The sequence below is a fragment of the Peromyscus californicus genome, unplaced genomic scaffold, assembly GCF_007827085.1.
Source record: "Peromyscus californicus insignis strain IS unplaced genomic scaffold, ASM782708v3 Scaffold_7__1_contigs__length_154581171, whole genome shotgun sequence".
NCBI classification, from domain to species: Eukaryota; Metazoa; Chordata; class Mammalia; order Rodentia; family Cricetidae; genus Peromyscus; species Peromyscus californicus.
In genome coordinates this window covers 84,148,915-84,170,815 of record NW_026294595.1, presented here as the reverse complement: position 1 = coordinate 84,170,815, position 21,901 = coordinate 84,148,915, and the positions used below count along the sequence as shown (strand labels likewise).

The 21,901-nt window shown below is 37.6% G+C and overlaps 1 protein-coding gene across 1 annotated transcript in view; it reads right to left on the bottom strand.

Annotated features, from left to right (window-relative positions):
* Kif18a (kinesin family member 18A) overlaps positions 1-21,901 on the bottom strand; it is a 68,795-nt gene that overhangs the window by 44,444 nt on the left and 2,450 nt on the right. Inside the window, exons 2-9 of the mRNA XM_052724573.1 lie at positions 16,725-17,095; positions 15,200-15,357; positions 10,887-10,991; positions 10,169-10,279; positions 6,086-6,283; positions 3,117-3,293; positions 1,802-1,876; positions 1,478-1,590 (exon numbers count right to left, since the gene is read on the bottom strand). Coding sequence (XP_052580533.1) covers positions 1,478-1,590; positions 1,802-1,876; positions 3,117-3,293; positions 6,086-6,283; positions 10,169-10,279; positions 10,887-10,991; positions 15,200-15,357; positions 16,725-17,049 — 1,262 coding nt within the window. The 5' untranslated portion in view covers positions 17,050-17,095. The remainder of the gene's footprint in view (positions 1-1,477; positions 1,591-1,801; positions 1,877-3,116; positions 3,294-6,085; positions 6,284-10,168; positions 10,280-10,886; positions 10,992-15,199; positions 15,358-16,724; positions 17,096-21,901) is intronic.

Genomic DNA, 21,901 nt, shown 5'->3' with positions numbered 1-21,901 from the left:
GTTTAATTTCCAAGAAACTTGCATTGCATTAGTACTACTGTCATGTTTAACTAACAAAATTAAATATTAACTACAACATTACATCAGAGTAGAAGTTTTCTTTGATAGGAATAAATAAGGGCTTGAAGGTGGTAGCCTACACCTTTAATCCCAATTCAGGAGGCAGAGGCAGGATCTCTGAGTTCAAGGTCAGCCTAGTCTACAGAGCAAGTTCTAGGATAGCCAGGACTATACAGAAAAACCCTGCCTCAATAAATAAAAAAACAAACGAGGAACAAGGAAACACATACTTTTTAAGATGAGACAATTTGCATGGAATTAAACATTTATATTCCAAATAAAATAACAACAATTTAATATTGTAATGGGATACTCCGGAGATAAAACAATTTCAACGTAAGGGAAAAACAAGTATGCTCAGTGCTCTTGCACTTTAACAGCACACAGGGAAACCTAACGAGATGTGCAAAACTGACCTTTGTCACCAACAGAAATAAATAACTATCAGAATTATATGTGATGGTGGCAAGATGGCATATCGTGAGAATACTAGACAAAGCCTCATACTTCTGGGCCACTGAGATGATCCAGTGGGTAAAAGTGCTTTTTGGACAAACCTAATGACCTCAGTTCAATCTCTGAAATTCACAGTGGAAGGCAAAAATTAGGTGAGTCCTGAAAATTGTCTCCCGGCTTACTGACTTACACCTATCTGCACCTGTACACAGACACACAGACACACACACACAGACACACAGACACACAGACACACACACACACACACACACACACACACACACACACGCACACAATTTCAATATAATTTAAATTTCGGAGTTCCTACTACACTCTGTAACTGAAGAAACAATACCTCTTTTAATTCTACTGTAAAAAGTGTTACAGTGATCAGGTGAAATTAATACTCTAAAATTCAACATAATCTACAAAGCTATACATGAAGTTTACGGAGGAAAACAAAATGACAGCAGTCAATAATATAGTATTCAAAAGGACTTTTCTCCTCTATCAATTAGGACAAGTATACAAGTTGACTCATAGAGAAAACAGACCAAGAAAGACAAATCTTCAGGGGTGAAAGAAAGATAGTGGGTCTTCTACATCACTGAGGAGCTCACTCAGATAATAATTTAAAACTGGTAAGTGAATTAGTACATCTATATAGAATCAATATTAACAGATCATATTTTCATAAAACTATACAAGTACTAATGGCAAAAAAGCACCGTTCAAAATAAACTTCACGCAGGACAAAACTAGCTTTTTCTTCTGGTTTTCCTAACTATCTGTAAAAGCAAAAGAACTGCTTTCCAAAGTATCCAATACAAAGAACAAACAAATGAATTTCCTGAACTCAACTGACTGTGTATATGGAGGTATACATATACGGTACATAACAAAAAGTGATGATTAATAAAGACATAACTACATATTTCTCGAGAGAGCTTAATAGTTTTACCTTTCAATTTCTTTGTCTTGAGTATTTGAATGTATCAATTTTTCACAGTCATTTTTGTCAGTCAAGGCTTTCTGTTCTTCATAGGCTTTTAGTTTTTCTTTCAGCATTAAAATCTAGCAGAGAAAACACTAATTAAAATACAAATCAAATTATTTGTCTCCATCTTACATGGCCACAGCAAAAGTTCAGTTATGAATAGTAATCAAATAAACCAGATTTCCACTATAATAGGAAATGCATTAAATTTGAGACAACAAGGAATAAAGCATCCCTTAAGGGAAGAACTGCAGGAAACTATCGGATCACTGAGAACAGTAGGCATACCTCTGCTTTCTGCACATTACAGATCTTTACGTATTGAGATATGTGACTGCTGACGTTAACAACATTGCTCTTCAACTGCCAAAAGATAGAAACTATGATTATAATCACACAGTTAAATACAGCATGAAATGGTATTGTATCTCATTAATATGGTTTCACCAATTTTGACTTTTTGACAACTACAACTATGTGAGCATCATGATTAATTATGACCATATTTAAAATCCATGACAAGAGTATGTATATGAAATTATAAACAAATTGGCTTACGGAAAAAAAAAAACCTTAAGTATTTATGCACAATATAATAAAAAATTGCCTATTTTCTTTGTTCTTTTAAAAAAATTCAGAATTCTGTTTCATGCTTGAATTCACATTAGTTTTTTTTATTATTTTTCATATTTTCTACAACAGTATGACACCATTGACATTTATAGAACAGTGAGAAGAAAATCAAACATAGGTAGTTTTTAATATTCTGGAAATTTCTTGTTTAAGTGAGTTAGAATCAAATACCTAAAGCTCTTCAAGCTTTGGCCTATACAGTTGTAAAATTGAGCATAAAAAACAAAACTAGAAACCTCCACAATGGGTTGGAGAAAGAACCTGAAAAATGTGTGAAAATCTTTGTACACTCATATAGTTTGGCCTTTCACATAAATAGCATCTGGACATTTCTCATAGGGTGTCACACTGCTTATCTTCAGACACGTAAAGGAGGAAAGGGAGTCGTCAAGGGGACATCATATCAACGGAGGTCTTTCCTAACCCAAGGTCCTGCAGTTTTAAAGTAGGTATGTTTTAACCTGCATGTTTTTAAAGTATCCCAAAATTTAGGCAAAGAACATTTCCCTAACTAGTCACTGTTATACCCCTTGATTTAGCACAATATTGAAAATTCATTTGTAAAGAATGTTATAAACCAAGGTTGGTATTATTAGTTGGTGCTCAGATAAACTGCAATTATCACCTATAAGTATTTATTACATTAAATAAAAAAACGTAAATATATCAAATCTTTGGCTAATGATTCCATAATGACATCCAAACACCACATGCCATGATGTGAAGAGAAGGAAAAGGCACCAACGAAGTACTCTAGCACCCATAAGAATGAATAACAATATCCACTGCAGAAGTAATCAAGATGCAAAAATGTGACTAAGCTAAAGTTCAGTAGCCAGGTAGGACATTTGTTAACTCATATTGCCAAATTCATTAACAGAAACATGACCCTAATTAAGACTTTAATTAGAGTTATAAAAATAACAAATACCCAATATTCTCACAACAAAGTCAAAGTAAATGCACTTACAGATGATTTAATGTCTTTTGCGCGATTAGCATACTTAAGAGTGTTATATGTGTCGTCGTAGAATAAAGAGGAAGGACTAACAGCAGCAATCATTATAGTTTGGCAGTTTCCTCCCAGAGAATCCTTCAACAAGCGAGTAAGCTTACTATTTCTGTAAGGAATATGCTGATTCCTTCTCTGAAAGAACAAAACAAGAATTCTTATTCCATTTTCCACATATAAATGAAAACTGACTACTATTTCACTACAAGAATTTAAGCAATGCCCAACGATATAAATGGTGTTGGACTGATGCAAATGAATCTTGACTACTCAGTGACTATTATGAAAGTCCTATCTCAGGCTGACAGGAGGCTCAGTGGGTAAAGAAAGGTGGCCGCCCTGCCTCAAATCCTCAGAGCAATCCCTGGAACTCACATGACAAAAGGGAGAACTGACTCTGGGAAGTTGTCCTTTGACCTCAACACCATGAACATTTATATACACACAATAAGTAAATAAAAATTTTACAATTCCATCTGAAATTGACATCTTTAAGTACAAAATCCCACAACAAAACAAATATCAAGATTGGTTTTTTTAGTTGTAGGTGACACTTTACATTTGAAAAGATGACATAAGTTTGGTGTGGCAACAAGTGACATGTGCATGTAAACCCACCTTCTTGGTAGGTAGCTTGAATGGCAAAGCAAGATTATATTACCCCAAACAAAATAAAAAAAAAAACCCAAACAAACAAACAACAACAACAAAAACCCAACAAAAATCACCCCAAATCCAAAAAACCCAAGGTTAACAGGGAAACTATGCATGAGATACATATTTAAGATGTGCATCATCTTTTTCTTTCTTTAAAATAAGCATTGTTTCTTGTTTATTGGCCACTTATGAAGGTGTTGATAACAAAAAGTGTGACATATAAGGCTGTATTCATCCTTCAAAAATCTCTAAGTGATTGTCCCCACCAATGATCTTAGATCAATCAATCAATCTTTCTAAAAGTGATAGGGTATCATGTTAGCATTGTTTATTCATTACACTAGGGACTGCTTGCTTTCACATATTTTGCATACATAGTCATAGTATGGTTTCTTAGGCTCTGAGTTGCTAGGTCAGATCACAACTGTTAATTTCTGTTCTTTTTTTTTGCTTTCAATTAATTAAATTCATTGATCTATTTTACATCCCAACCTCAGTCTCCCCTCTCTCCTCTCCTCCCACTCCCTCCAACTCCGCTCCTCCCCTCCCTCAATCCACTCTTCCTCTGTTTGTGTTCAGAAAGGGGCAGTCCTCCCACTAGTATCAACAAAGCATGCATATCAAGTTGAGGGAGGACTAAGCAATGTGCATCATCTTATGAACTCTTCTATGAATCTAAATCTATTTCGAAAAAGGAATCCTTTATGAAAGCAGTTCTACTAATCTATAAAAGAGATTTAACCACAAAATAAATAGATAATAATCAAACCTCTGACCTCCACACATGCATGAAAGGGTGTACTCACACAGATAATACACATACACACACAAAGAAATAAATGTAATAAAATATTTCATTAAATTAAATATTTAATTAAAATATTTAATATCTCATTAAAAAGCTACATTAAAAATTTAACATGAGCCGGGCGGTGGCGCACGCCCTTTAATCCCAGCACTCGGGAGGCAGAGGCAGGCGGATGGATCTCTGTTGAGTTCGAGGCCAGCCTGGGCTACCAAGTGAGTCCCAGGAAAGGCGCAAAGCTACACAGAGAAACCCTGTCTCGAAAAACCAGAAAAAAAAAAAAAAAAAAAGAAAAAAAAATTAACATGAAACTTTGCAAAAAGCACTAATTTTATATAAAGATTCATTAATGTTAAAAATCAATGCTATCGTTGGGCGGCAGTGGCACATGTCTTTAATCCCGGCACTCAGGAGGCAGAGCCAGGCGAATCTCTGTGAGTTCGAGGCCAGCCTGGTCTACAGACTGAGATCCAGGACAGGCACCAAAACTAGATGGAGAAATCCCGTGGGTGGGGGAAGAGTGTGAATCAATGCTATCATTATATAACTTTCATCTAAGAGAAGTGGAAATTATGGCAAACATCCTCTACTTTGATGGCTTAACTTTACAAGTCAGTATTATAACATGCTGCTTTTTCAAAGGTCAGGTTATTTTAGTAACTTTTTCTCTTAAGAAAATCTTCCTAATAATTTTAAAATACATTATTCTAAATTAAAATAATAACACCTTCAACAACTTAACAGTAATTTTCCTAAGGTTTTTAAGACTTTAGCTTCAATTACCACATTTCAAAAACAACATACTGTACTATCAAATATACTATCTACTAGTTAACTACTTCTGGTACACAAAGCATGCAAAACGGTTTTAAATGCCTGAAAGCATTTAGTAACCATCCTATTACATAATTATACTTTAGACCTTAAGTCTCTTCCTTTATTCTTTTGGATTACTTCAATTTCACAGTATATTATAAAATACTAACTAGACAGAGTCGCTCCAAAGTTTTTTTTTTTTTTAAATATCTTCATATCAATTCAATTATCATTCTTGCTGTCTAGTGATCATCGAATATTTGCTTACAATGAAGTTCAAAGTTGGGTGACTGAAAAAAGGAACCATAGCTGAGTCTGGTGGAATAGGCCTATAATTACAGCTAATGGAGGCTGAGACAAGAGGTTACAAGTCCAAGACCAGATTAATCAACTCATTTGAGATCTTGGTACAACCAGAGGTACTTGTACTTTCCTAGCACATGTGAGGTATTGGGTTCTATTGGGTATATGGGTTCAAGTACCACAAAAATGTGTACCCCCCCACACCCTCTCACAAAATAACAAACATAAAATGAATCTTATGCAGCACTGTTTGATACCTCAGAGTCACTTATGCCTATGATCTATATCTAAAATATGTTCTAGAAACTATTTAAAAACATTTAGCAAGTAAACAAAAAGTACCAACCTTTGTATCTGCCAAGGCATTGATGACGTTCCCAAGGGCTAAGAGGGATTTATTAATATTGGTGCCTTCTACAAATCGTGTTCCTTTAGCACCAGAAGTGCTGGCCCGCTCAGATCCTGCCAGGTCAATGAGTGACATTTTGGCTACATGGACATTTTGATTGATGCTTGCTGTTTTGTCCTGTTGTCGCAAATAAATCTTAAATTACAGAATAGGGTAAAATTTAATAAAATTAAAGGAAATGTTTTATTTTCAAAAATACATATACATGAAGACAAAGTCATTTTCCTTTTAAAAACCAGCATAACAACATATTATCTGTCTGATACTTATCAGTACCAGAATTACTGAATTGAGAAAAATATGAAAATGAAGACTTATATATATATGAATTTTGATATTAAAGGTTGCTCCAAAGGCCCATGTGTTAACTGTCTTGTCCACCTTGATGCTACTAGATGAAAACCTAATAGGTCTATATGTAGTACAGGCTACTTGTGGGGAAGGGTGTGTGTGTGTTTGTGTGTGTGTGTGGCTATGGTAGATGGATCAGTTGAGTCCAAGAGTTTGAGAACAACTTGGTTATATGATATTGTCCCTTATACTTCACAAACAACAAAGAGGGCAGCAAGTGGTAGGTTTTTGGATTAAGGGTGGCATTTCCTTCAAGTAAAGAATAGGATACTAGCTCTTCTCTAGTCCTACTGATTTTCACAACCTGGTTATAAGGTAAGTAACATCCTGTTCAATGATGTGCTGCTTTACCACAGGTCCCAAAGTAATAAGACCAGCTGACATCAGACTGAAACTTCCAGGCCTATGAGTGAAAATAAACTGTTCTTTATAATTTGATCATCTCAAGCATTTCAGCTGCTCAGGAAGGTATAATTTATTGATCTTTTTTTTTGCTTTTGAGACTGGTGATCATGTGGCTACAAGCTAGTAAAGAAAGATCTTAAACTTCAGAATCTCTCCTCTGTATCTCTGAATCACCAGAATTATAGGTTTGAGCCACTGTGCCCAGTTTAAAAGGTGATGGAGATTAAAATTGGGCCTTAATGTATAGTAGGTATGCACCCTTATATAACCATCTTCAGTTGCTTTGTACACTTCAACTGAAATAAGATAGGTGGAAGAGAGATGAAGACATAGGAAAGATCTAATACATTCTAGAGAAATTTCATTGTCATAAACACTTCTCTGAAGACTACTTGTAGCTAGAGTTTTCCTGCCTGGCCCACAGTCAGGACAAATCTCTATCACCTGCCAGTCCCACAGTCGCTCAGACCCGACCAAGTAAACACAGAGACTTATATTGGTTACAAACTGTATGGCCGTGGCAGGCTTCTTGCTAACTGTTCTTACAGCTTAAATTAATCCATCTCCATTAATCTATACCTTGCCACATGGCTCGTGGCTTACCGGCATCTTCACATGCTGTTTGTCATCTTGGCGGCTGGCAGTGTCTCTCTGACTCAGCCTTCCACTTCCCAGCTTTATTCTCCTCTTTGCCCCGCCTACACTTCCTGACTAGCCAATGGCCAATCAGTGTTTTATTTAATGACTAATCAGCAACACATTTGCCATACAGAACATCCCACAGCACTTCCCCCTTTTTTTTTTTTTTCAAAAAGGAAGGTTTTAACCTTAACAAAGTAAAATTACATATAATTTGGGAATTTGGGCGTAGCTTCTCTTACTACTTCCTGCTGGAGGGGGGCGCTGTATCTTATGGGGATACAAAGGAAATTTTAGAATTATAGAATAGTCCATGAGGGTGTATCATCTGAGCCAGTTGCTTTCAAATCATTCTGGATGTTGGATCATCTGGGCCATGGTGTCATCTGGGCCATGGTGTCATCGGAGACCTTTCAGGGGGTCTTGGCTGGTCAAACCTGATGTATCTTAATCTTGAACAAATCCATAGCCTCTTGCTTTCTGTGGGAACAAAAGCAGAGTCTCCTTTCCAAAGTAACATATCCTTATATTCAAATTTTGAAGTCAAGGTACCTTTAAAATATACATTTTGGCATAACTCAACAGCTTTTACAATCAAATGTTTTTCTGCAGTTACAAGTCCCAAAGACAACACAATGCAGATTCTCTGTGTAATATCCATTTTTACATGGCTTATATTTTATACTACCTTTACTGTCTCTTTAAAGACTTTATTTTTTAAAACTATGTATTTGTTTCTATAACTCTATATATCATCTTTTTTGTCTCTTTCAAGCCTACGTATCTTTTACACACACTGCAAACTATTACATCTGAATCTGTCTTATTGTGAATCTCTTGCTTTAAACTGCAGCAGCTGTGGCTGCTGGCTCCGCCCACCTCAGCTTCCCAACATGGCTACGTTTACCACCAGCTCTGGGAGCTATGTGGGTCTATGCTTTTATCCAAACAGCGTGTAGTCCAGAAACCTCTTTTATTTTGTTTTGTACTAGCAAAGTCTAAATCCACTGTGCAGCTTAATGTGCCACTTGCAGAGGCCTCATTCCCACCATACTGCAGGTCGAGCACACAGCTAGGAACCCACCAGTAGCTCAAACCAGCAGCTGCCGCTCATTTGAGAGAGACAATTAGGAACTGTTTTTAGCTCCGTTTTAGAATCTTTTTTCTCAGGTTTTAGGTGGAAACTCTTGCCCCACGTTGGGCGCCATTTGTAGCTAGAGTTTTCCTGCCTGGCCCACAGTCAGGACAAATCTCTATCACCTGCCAGTCCCACAGTCGCTCAGACCCGACCAAGTAAACACAGAGACTTATATTGGTTACAAACTGTATGGCCGTGGCAGGCTTCTTGCTAACTGTTCTTACAGCTTAAATTAATCCATCTCCATTAATCTATACCTTGCCACATGGCTCGTGGCTTACCGGCATCTTCACATGCTGTTTGTCATCTTGGCGGCTGGCAGTGTCTCTCTGACTCAGCCTTCCACTTCCCAGCTTTATTCTCCTCTTTGCCCCGCCTACACTTCCTGACTAGCCAATGGCCAATCAGTGTTTTATTTAATGACTAATCAGCAACACATTTGCCATACAGAACATCCCACAGCAACTACTGGTAAAGAAAATGTCAGTGGAAGAGAAAAGATCAATGAAACTACTGAATGGACACTATCTGAATGGCTTGACTGCCTTAAATATGAACACTTTCAACTGTAACAATTAGTTCTTGATAAGATGAATTTCACAGGCCAGTAAGATGGTAAAAGGTGCTTGTTGCCAAGCGTGATGACTACGTTAGAGTTCCCAGACCCAACTATGGGGGAAGGACAGTATCAATTCCCCAAAGTACTTTGCCATCCACACATACACCATGACACACTACATATATACATAAGACACACAAATAAATATAACACTTTTTTTAAAAGTTGAAAAAAATGCATTTCACACAGCATAATCTATAGTAAAACTTTACATAAATAACAATTTGGATATAAACAGAACTAGAAACTACAAACAATAATGGATACTATTATCTATGGCTTTGGATCTTTGTGGACACTTTCTCCTGTACAGTACTGTCAGCTGAATCATTCTTAAGGAATGCAGTTGATTACATGGCATCTCCCATTTCCACTTTACCACTCCCTATTTAATATATTCTCTACTTTCAAGAAATTCTGCAGATCACAAAACCCCATGTAGAACCCCATGTGTTTGATGAATGTCATCTCAATTCTAAACATTTTTGATGTTGAAGTACTTTCAAGAGCAAAGTGGACTGAGGAGGGATCTTAGTACTATATGGAATATACTTTTCATGCCAATGACCTTGGTTTTAGTGGGTAAGGTTTTACAGTGCCTGTAACCCTAGCTACTCAGGAGGTTGGGGTAAAAGGAACTGAAGTAAGGGCTGGCCACTGCTACTTAGTGACTTAAAAGCCAACCTGGTTAACTTAATGAGATTATATCTTAAAATAAAGTCAAATAGCTAACAAAAGTTGCAAATCAAAGAAGTGCCGAGGAACAGAGATGTCTTTAGATGAGATTTGTTGCCACATATGAAAATTATTCATGAACTTGGCTTTATTTTAAATTTCAACTAAGAGTAATAGCCTAAAGGCCTGATACCTGGAAGACAGCATGAGAACGAGAAGATGCAGCATTTATGTCAGTGGGATGCTGAGTCCTGTTTTTGTTTCCATTGTCTAGTAGCTGTAATATTTCCTCCGAGGATTTGGGCTAGGAGTTCAAAAAGAAAAGAACTATTTAGTAGTCTATCTCTATATATTCTAACTAACTTTTATTTATTTAAGTGCCAGGGTCACAAACCCAAGGATGAACATAAGGAAAGTGTTCAACCAATGAGCTAGATCCCAGACCCTCAGTAAACTTACTCAACAAACAATGGTCTGAAAGGTAAAAGAAAATGTTTTCTATGAATTTATCCTTAATAAATATGGACTATGTATCATTTGTTTAATACTTAGTGCTACATACGGAGTAAGAGGTTAAAGTCTAGTTTCTGAGTTAAAAATATAAATGTATTTAACAGAATAATAAATTTTCAGTAAGAATTTTAGCAGGAAAAATATCCCTCAATTATTTCATAAGAAGATGAAACAAGAATATTCAATAAAAGGCAGAATGAGGCCATCCTCAGTTCTGGTCTCTATTCTGCTAGCAACTTTGTGACCTTGGACTCAGGGCCTTGGATACTTTGTAATTCACTTCAGTCTTATATTTCATTAGCTTGTTTGTTTTTCAAACACAGTGGAGTTGAACTAATAGGTGGTAGAATCTGCAGATTTGCTATTCTAACAGATAGATAAAACATTCATGAACATACCTGATGTAAAGTGAGACCCTGAACAACCACTCCTTTTTGGGCATCTTCCCGGACAGCAAGTGGCCCCGAATTTGTCAAGAGGTCACGAATTTGTTCATTATATACCTTACAATAAAAAGAACCACAGTAACAGTGATGTCTAAGTAACTAATTATCTCACATGCACATAGCCAACTGAAGGTCTACAACCCCAGATTTTGATCATGTCAGTTTACAACTGAATATTAAAGATGGAGTTATTATATTCTCACCCACTAGTTCCTGATTTGACAACTCTGACAAAATAAAGGCAAGCCAGCTTTCTTATCTCTGCAAAATACACCAATTTCAGAGATTAAATGTTAAACAAAAACCCAGTCAGAAACAGGTACATTTATGTGGTGATCTTTTGCTTGTGCTCTAACAAATAAAGCTTGCCTGAAGATCAGAGGGTGGACCTAGCCACTTGTTAATCACAGAGGCCAGGCAGTGATGGCACATACCTTTAATCTCAGCATTTGGGAAGAAGCAGGAAGTTCAGGAGTTCAAGACCACCCTGTGCTACAGGAGACTGGTCCAGTTTAAAAGAGAAACAGAGCTAGGCGTAGAGGCTCACACCTTTAATCCCAGCATTTGGGATCTCATGGCTTTGATCCTAGAACTTGGGAGGTACATGCCTTTAATCCCAGCACTAGAGAGATAAAGACAGGAAGTGATATGGATGGGGCAGAGAGAGGAATTTAAAGCAGGAGTAGACAGGAGCTCAGCTAGAGCTGACTGTGCCTGGTTCCTTTACTTCTCTGATCTTTTAGCATTTACCCTGATATCAGACTCCAGGTTTCTATTACTAAGATCAATTAGAATCTGTGCTACATATTTATGTCATTTACTCCTTCAATTTCAGTCTAACACACCATTAGTAATAGTCTTTCTCATCTGATTCTAGAGCTACTAAGACCCTGAGTGATTTTGCTCATAGTTATAAAATTAACAGCAGAATAAGGATTGAAGCTCGGCTATTCTTTACGGTCTACATTGAACACACATCTTAATTTTCTATCTGCAGTATCATGTAAAAGAGACTTATACAAACAATGATTAGACATAGTATGATTCACTTTATTTTATGGATCTAGTAAAGGCACAAAATTTAGCATCTGCTAACAGATTGATAAACAAGACTTCTGAAAAAATATTAAGAAAAATTCAGAAAATCAGGCCTTTAAAAAACATTTTTCTGGGCTGGTGATAGGGCTCTTGGTAGAGCATTCTGCATTATTAAGAAGCACGACATTCTAGGTAGATTCTAAGCATTGAAAAAAAAATGCACACCCAGACCCTTACAAAATGGCATAGTAGGTGTGAATATATACCATCATTTCCTTTCATGTTCTAGTAGTCCACAGTAATTTTTCTTTTTCTGGTATGTCTCTACATTCAATAATAAAATCATTCTAAAAATGTAATAACCTTAGGTGAGTAGACACTTTTCTTTTAGATCTTCTATTTCTAATATACAGCAGTTACTCTTGACTGCTTCTCCTTTCTTACCTGCTTCAACCAACCACGAAGAATGAATACTGAAGGTGAACTATGAAAGCCAGTTACCTGGAGAATTTCTTTTTTAAAGATTTAGTTACTGTATTATTTTGTGTGTATAAGTGTTTTGCCTGCATGTATGTCTATGCGCCACTGGAACAAAAACCAGTTCCTTTGCAAGAATAAGTGCTCTTAACCACTGAGCCAACTCTCTAGCCCTTACCTGGTGATTTTAACAAGCATAAATTCCTTGGCTATAACCAAGGAGTGAAGTGTAGCCAGACGTATTTCTAGAATGTAACAGAAAAAATCTTGGTACATAGCCTTAATGATCAAGATCCAATAAGAGAAATATTCTGACACTAGAAAATAAATGCTTAATTAACACTTCCAGTGAAATCAGGGGTTTCTAAAATACTATCTGAGTAAACAATTCCTTTCTGCACCTTAGTTGTCATTTGTCAAATATCAGCTACTTTTATGAGTCCTCAAAGAATGATGAAGTATAACAAAAGGGTAGTGGCAGCTGAAAGGAACTTCGGCTGACCAGGTTTTTACAATTTGAGCACACAAACAGGAATCACAAATGTGAATGTGCTGACATACTTCCATAATCTCAACCTAAAGAAGGCTGAGGCAGAGGATCATGAGTTCACGGCCAGGTTACATGAAATCTATCCTAAAATGTGTTTAAGATGGGTCAAAGCACACACCAAGAAAACTTGATGACCAAAGTTGGATCCTGCTCTGCTCTTTACCTCACACTCTTTCCAAGGCTCAGAGAAGAGAGGGTGGACAATTAAGGAAATAGCATCTTGTAGACACAACAGGACAGATGTACATATGAATTCAGAGACTGTGACAGTATTCACAAGACCTGTACAAGCTCAAGGCAGATAAAACTCTCAGCATTTAGCTGAGTAAGTGGGCAAAAGGGCCCATCCTTATACAAGAAGCTATTCACAAATGATAGCTGCTGGGAAAGGGAAAATCAGTTTTCTTTTATGGAGTGACACTGGGTATACCAACTACACACTAGAGGAGTCATGTACTCCGTGTTTTTAGTGGCATTGTCTTTTTTTAAAAGAAAAAGAACATGAAGTTGCGTGGATAGGGAGAGGGGAGAATCTGGGAGGAGTTGTGGGATATGAAATATAAAAATACTGTATGAAATCCTAATTAAAAAAAGCAACAGATGCATTGGTGTGCATGTATAATGCCAGCACTCCTAAGGGGAGACAGGAAGCAGGGCCTGGAAGGCCAAAAGCCTGATAGCCTGACATAAGAGAGATCCTGCTTTAACAAGGTGTTAAGATAGAACCAACTCCTAAAAGATGTCTTCAGATCTCCACATCCATGCCTGCACTCACACACACAAAAAAATTAATTTAGAAAAAGTTCCCATCCCCTAAATCACAGAAAGTGTCTATAATCTACTGACTATTAAATAATCCATGAGTCTGTGATTGTAACAAAGGGAAAAGCTTTCCTTACAGTAAATGCTAAGGAATAAACACAAAAAAGTTGGTGTCTAAAGATCACCATCATCTATAATTTATTCAAATATGAATAATCAACAAACCCTGCAAATTCCAGCATAATGAAATTTATAAAAGTTAACATTGCCAATACTGGGACCAATCAACTACCTAAGTGAGTTGATATGAAGTAGGAAGCACTCAATACCATTTCTGTGGTGTGTCTGCCAGCATATAAAGCAACTCTAATAGAAACAAATACAAACTGAGGGATTTACGGCAGTGTCAGAAAATACAAAGAAAACACAGAAACTGCTCATTAAAAGAGACCAAAGCAAATGTAATATATGATCTGGAAGGCTTTCAGGAAAAGGCATTAATAATATAATTGGCAAAATTGCATTAAGGTTCATAGAATAGACAGTGATAATCACTGTTAACTTCTCGATTTTGAGAAACATTCAGTGATGGTTTAAAATTTTCCTAGTTCAACAAATTTATACCTTAAACAGTCCCAAATAATAAATGTACATACAACATAGAGTAAACTGCAGGTGTAAAATTTTAACATATAGGGCATCTCAGTGAAGGTCATCTGGAGGTTCTTTCTATAAATTATTTTTGCGATGTCTCTGTGGTGATATATTGTGTACCCTAATAAAATATGCCTGAAGACCAGAGGACGGGAAAAAAAAGCCACTAGATTAAACATAGAGGCCAGACAGTAGCAGCACACACCTTTAATCCTAGCACTCATCAGGCAGAGATCTGTTTGGATCTCCGTGAGTTCAAAGCCACCCTAGACTACACGAGACTGACTCAGTCTTGGAGAGAAACAAAGCCAGACAGTGGAGGCAGCACTTGGGATCTCATGCCTTTGCTTGGGAAGCACACATGCCTTTAATCCCAGGAAGTAATATGGCTGGGCGGAGAAAGGTATATAAGGTATGAGGAGATAGGAACTAAAGGTTTTTTGGCAGAAACGTCCCTTTCAGCTAGAAGCCCTTTGGGCTGGAGCTCTTTCAGGCTGAGGAGGTGAGGTAAGAGGTGGTGGCTGCGGCTGGCTCTGCTTCTTTGATCTCTTTTAGCTTTTACCCCAGTATCAGGATCCCAGGATTTTTATTATAAGACTTTTAGAAATTCGAACAATATGTCTCTATAATTTAAATTAAATTAAGAGTAAGATCATCAAAATGTGCATGACTAGGAATTTTAATGATTGCAAGCATTGACAAGAGGATTCCTGCATAAAAGAGTTTGAATGGACCACTGAGTTTTCTCAGATAATGATTAACGTTGAGGTTAGTGGCAACTTACCTCCAGATAAGAAACTGCAGTACTACACACTTTCTCCTCTTTAATCTCATCCATGGATTTGAAAAGGTGTAACATTGTTAGGTACATTACTCCAGGTTCAGCAGCTGATCCTAGCATTGTGTGAGTCTTCCCAGCTCCAGTGGCACCATACGCAAGTACTGAGTTTTTAATGAAAGGGGTGAGATCAACGCTCATTGTTACAACATAGTCTAGGGGCTAGTTCTAACCAGTTATCCTGAACAGTAACTTTAAATCCAACAGGTATCATCTTTAGCACTAATGCAATTTTGTGCCTCCCACACTGTCACAGGCAGAAACATCTGTTCTCTGATTTGCCATCAGAATATGATATCTATCCACATCCCTCCTTTGCAGCATGAACACACTGCCTCTACCAAGGCAGATAGTGTATCCTTGTGCTTTAGCAAATAACATAAAGCAAAGCAGGTATACACTTGTTGAGCTAAATGAATTCCACAAAGGCGATTTATAAAACTGTTCTTTAAATGTTGTTTTAGGCAAATTACTTATTTGCACAATTCTATCTAGTACTATATAGAAGCCATGCATTTCTTCAAATGTAGAAGAAATTCATGGAGTTACAAATGCAAACATCCAATACCATATTCAATTCTCATATATTAATTACCAATAATTTTTGGAATGAATTAAGCCAGTGTTTTACTTTAGCTTACGAAAGAAGTCTCAAGGCAGCTAAATAACATAAAGCCAGAGAGAAACTGAAGGAAGAGTATTGACAGGGACCTTTTTTTTTTTTTAAAGACAAGGAGTGGGGGAATCTCCAGAACATCTGGATATATGTTAGAATCAGCAGTTCTGACCAATAAACATCATTGTGTTCTTGATCAAAGATGAAGAGGGTCAATTTTCTGTGACAAGTGAGTAAAACAGTCTTAGTGAAACATGTTATAGCACGGAGTATGTTGTAGAAAACACCACAAAAGCTGACAATTATAAAAATGAGACACTAGTATGCTATTATTATAACACTGAACTAACTGGTCTTTTCTGAAAGACTAAGTACAGGCTCCCCAAAGCACAAGGAATGCTTCTTGGGCCAAAGAGCTGCTAAAACAGCACACGATTCTCAGGCTCATGAAGCTTTAACCTTTCTAAATTAAGCTCCCTTAGAAATGGTGCTGTAAAGAAACTCCAAGTGCTAAGCACTGGCAAGCTCTCTGAGAGGGGCAGATGACCGGCAGAGGCCAAAAGTGGACATAACTTGTCAGTATAAATGGTGAGAAATCTGGCATTAATTGTAAGAAGCATATGGCTTAATAAAACTGCAAAGACTGTTTACAGGGGCAATGGCAAGGCTCAAGGAAGGGAGTTTCATAAAAGATAAGCTGCATATGATGACTACATTTCAAAGAAAGCCTGCACTTCAATCCAGTCTACTGAAGCTTTAAAACTGCTGGAATGCTTGTACCTTGAACTTGATTGTATTTACAAGAATAAAACTGAAGCTAGACAGAAGAACTGGATTTCAAACTGAAACAATTACCTGTGCAATTATATCCATTCAGAAAACTATGAAGAATTGGCTTGGTAGTGTATTCAAAAACTTCTGTTTGAGTTGATGTTTCATCAAAAACAGCATCAAATACAAACTTAAGATCTTTATTTGGTCTTTTAGTAATATCAAAATTTGTAGTTTTCTTTTTGTGAAAAAAACTGACTTCCTCTTGTTTTGGGTCAAAAACGAGTATATGTTTATCAACAACATGGACCACTTTATGGAAAGCGACCGCCTTTTCTTTTGTGTTCTCAGGTCGCACACGAACAACTACTTTCATGTGGTGACATAAATCTTCCTCAGAAACAGACATTTTCAGGAATCTTGCTTGCTGCTTACATGGATGCCTGGGTAGTTCTCTGAAATAAACAGAAAAAAGTCACTATTAGTTTTACTTAAAACTGGCATGTGCCGGGCGGTGGTGGCGCACGCCTTTAATCCCAGCACTCGGGAGGCAGAGCCAGGCGGATCTCTGTGAGTTCAAGGCCAGCCTGGACTACCAAGTGAGTTCCAGGAAAAGGCGTAAAGCTACACAGAGAAACCCTGTCTCGAAAAACCAAAAAAAAAAAAAAAAAAAAAAAAAAAAAAAAAAAAAAAAAAAAACCTGGCATGTAATAGTCATTTAAAAGGTAATGTTTATGTTCCATTTACCTACAAAATGTATTATATATTACATATATATGTATATATATTGTCCTATAAACTTAAACTTCCCCCCCAAACAGCACACATGTACACAAAAGCATATTAAGAATTTCTTGAAATATTTTTTTTTTTTTTTTTTCGGTTTTTTGAGACAGGGTTTCTCTGTGTAGCTTTGCGCCTTTCCTGGAACTCACTTGGTAGTCCAAGCTGACCTCGAACTCACAGAGATCCGCCTGGCTCTGCCTCCCAAGTGCTGGGATTAAAGGCGTGCGCCACCACCGCCCGGCGAATTTCTTGAAATATTAATCAAGCTCTTGAGCATAAGCTTAAACTCAAATACTAGTGCTGATTCACTTATGATTTGATTTTCACAATGGCTCTAGCACAGTTTTTAGGTGGGATCGTGAAAAAGAGCAGGGAAGGATTTTTCTGAATCATATCAGGGTAATAATGGGAATTTTAGCTTGGGAACTCCTTTTAATAAAAGTGATCTTGTCTGTTGACCTCTGGGTAGTGGAAAGTGATGCATCCAGGCTGTCTCTACCTGCATCTCAGAGATAGGGTGGGTTAGTTCTTAGGTTGCACTAGCTAGCCAGCCCATGTCTGAAGAGGAGAGAAATAGTATACACTACTTATGTATTCAGAGGTCCTAGTCTCTGATCTCTTAATGACATGCAAATTTAAAGAACCTCAGTAAATGCATAAAGTGTGATTGAACTTTATGACAGTCTCACAGGAACAAAAGGAGACTGATAAAGAACAATAGTTTGACAAGTTCAACGAGCCACAAACGATATAGAGTGGAGAAGCCATGACACTTCTACTTCTGCAAAATGCACACACATGCTTGAGTACATACACACACACACACACACACACACACACACACACACACACACACACTTTTACACTCCCCTGCCCCAAACAACATTTAAGGAGGGACTATTTCTCCTGCTTGAAGCATTCCTTGTATTTCTCCGTGTAGCACTGAGGTCTTGTGGCCTTTCCCTTATTAGCATGTCTATCATTGTATCCTTGTTTAGGCAGTTCATGCCCAATTCATGTTTAGGCAGTCATGATTGTGAGACCTTACAGGTGGAGCTGACATTATTAAGACATACAATCTCACAACAAACCCCTTGACCCCCTGGCTTACTTCTAAAACTTAGAAAGCTGAGTAAGAAGGATAGCTTGAGTTCTAGGCTAGCCTGGGCTCAAGACTGAAGAAAAGGCTGGGCATGGTGGTGCACTTTTAATACCAGAACTTGGGGGCAGAAGCAGGCAGATCTTGGTGAGTTTGAGGCTAGTTTGTTGAATAAAGTGAGATCCAGTCAACTAGGGCTACATAGACACTGCTTAAAAATAAAAAATCCCACTGGGTGGTGGTGACACACACCTTTAATCTCAGCGCTTGGGAGGCAGAGGCTGGTGGACCTCTGAGTTCCAGGCTAGTCAGGTCTACACAGTGAGTTCCAGGACACCAGGACTGTTACCTAGAGAAAACTTGTCTAGATGTCCCCCCCCCACCCCCCCAAAAAATTCCCTAAAGAGAGCTTGAGAGAGGTGAGACACTTGGACCTGTTGGGTTCCAGTCAGTGAGCTGCTGATAAGAGGTCCAAGTCTTTGTTGTCCCTTTCTTCAGTTAGCAAACCCTTTAGCAGTGCAGCAGAGCACACCTGCATGAGACTGGGTGTGTGGTGCCTGTGCGATCAAGATGTTTGCCTCTGATGCTTCGTCAAGGCCAGTGCCTACTTTGTCCTTACTGCTACCATTCAAATTACAGTCTCAGCCTGTACTATTGAAAGTAGGCAAAGAAAACTACCATACTAAATCTTTACTGGAGTCTATGCTAAGAAAATACTTCCAAATATTTTCATTACCAGGAAATAAATGTGAGATCAATTTATTACTTAGATCATCAATTTGCTCAGCCAACAAAGGATATATGCCAAAGTTATATTGAATTCCATAAATATATTTCACTAGTACTTGTTAATTAACAACAACAAAACTAGGAAACACTACCAGTTGAATAAAGATTTGAAGGTGTAAAAGTTACTATGTAGAGATTCTGAGATACACTTTCACACGGAAAAAAAAAGGCTAATGGAAAAAATGCTAGGGTGGCATTTGGTGTGTTAGCTAGAATGAATAGAATATTTTCAAATACAGGGTTAAATAACTGAGGCATATACTCTGAACAAAATGCTTGACTAGGTCTTGGACTATGTACAGATAAGATAATATGAAATAACTAGATCAACAAGAGGGAAACCATGCCTGGTACTGAAAGCCTAACCAACTACCCAGGACTAGTGAAGTCAGGGGCCTTGGGGGAGAACCTATAATCACTTTACTAAACCAGCATAATCCCTAGTTGCATTATAAATATTTGTCCTTATACCCGCAAGAAAGTGCAATCCTCACCCTTGATCTCTTTGCAACAGATGATGACCACTACAAAACACTACAACCAATCAAAATGTAGTTATGGAGTCCAGTTCCAATGGCTACATCTATAAACAATTACTGCATCGAAGGCACAGGGATCACTAAGGATGAAGAGTGTGTAGTGAGACTGTGTCTCCTAGGAATATCAGAAGCTACAGCCACAAAGCCTTACCAACATGACTACCTAAACATTAGCCAAACAAGGATCTGAATGAAGTTATGCTAAAGCCCAGGAGGCCTCACTCCTGCACAGAAAACTCCAGGCAACTAAGAATAAACGCAGGAGCTCAGTGTCTCCTTTCATGTGGAGTCTGACGATCAAATTCAGGTCATCAGACTTGGCAGCAAGTACCTCTACCTGCTAAGCAACCTTACTGGCCCACACATGTATTTCAGGTGGCAAGTCCAAAAGTCTGTGATAGTAACAAGCTTGTGAAGAGGAGGCTAATGGAGCTGCAAGGCTAGGTTTTGGCATGGTCAATTTAATTAAATCATTTATTTCCTTTATAACTGTTTAGTTTCAAATGCCTGGATGTAATTTTATCTGTAGAGCCTAAAGAATGCTCAAGGGACTCTTTGCTTTCTTGTGCTCCAGCTAGAGAACAAAGAGGAATAGGAAATAAGATCAATCTTTCTAAAAATCTGTAACAGGTTGAGACACAAAGTTACATCTGACATTATTCTTCTTAAGCTCCTTTAAGAGACTGTCAGACTTCTTCCAAAAATGTTACTTGAATAACTTACTGCCTTTTAAAAAACCCACAGACATTCCCAATTAGCTTCAAACTCAGATGTAAACTCTTTAGACTTTATTAAGGATTTTGAAAGCTTGGCCTCACCCTTACCTAGTTTTATCCTTTTAAACAATGAAAGATCATATTTTTAAAGAATCATGAATTTCCCTAATTTCTGAAAACAAGAATGCAAAGAAAACTGTCTTCCCTCCATACTAGTGACTGAACCCAAGACCGTGCCCACCCATAGAGCTCTACTCACGATCAATTTTTCTTAATAAAATACTTGGGCAGATAGAATAATCAACATGTAAAAACCCAGGCCCTGTGACATACCTGTAGCTACAGTCTCTGAGGAGGCTGAGGGAGTGCAGATTAAACCCAGGAAATGGACACCAGTGTCCATAACAAAGAGACCACTGACTCAATGAGAAATACATTTAACACATTTTAAAAATTTGAGTATTTCATACATGTATATAGTATTTTGATCAGCCTTACCTGTAACTTCCTCATGTATCCCCATCATTTTTGCTCAAAACATGAGTCCAGAAATATGTGTATACATATATATTTAAATTTATTATATTCTATTTACCGTGTGTGCATGTGTGTTTTATGTGTCTGTGGGCGTGTGTACAACATCATGCATGTGGAGGTCAGAGGCGAGGTTGTGTCAATTCTCTCTTACCACATGGATCCCAGGAATGAGCCATGTCACTGGCTCCAGAAATATATCCCCCCTACCTTTTTATTTTTATTTTTTTGGTGTGTGTGGTTTTTCAAGACAGGGTTTCTCTGTGTAGCTCTGGCTGTCCTGGAACTTGCTCTGTAGGCCAGACTGGCCTCAAACTCAGAGATCTGCCTGCCTCTGCCTCCCAAGTGTTAGGGTTAAAGGTACTACGCCACTACCACCGGGCTCAGAAATACATCTCTTAAAGGTAAAAAATACTTCAAGATATTGATGTCTTCAGAAATTAAAGACATTATTCCTACAATAAAGTGATGCTTTCTTTTTCTAACATGGGTAACTAAGAGATTGGTATCTAGTTGATTCTGTATCAAGTGCAGACCATGTTTAGTATGAAACATTCATTGTTTATTCTCTGTGGAATAAGATGCTCTGAGGATAATAGTATCATTTCTGATAAATTTTGTCATATTTAGTCTTAATTGGTATTTCCTTAAAATAGAATCAACAGAGCCAGTTGTAAGACTTCTTTGGTAGCAATGGAATAAGAGCAGGAGTGGTGGTGGTGGGGTAGATGGGAGGTTGGGGGAGGGAACAAGAGGAGAGAAGTGAAACTGTGGTCGGTATGTGAAATAAATGAAAAA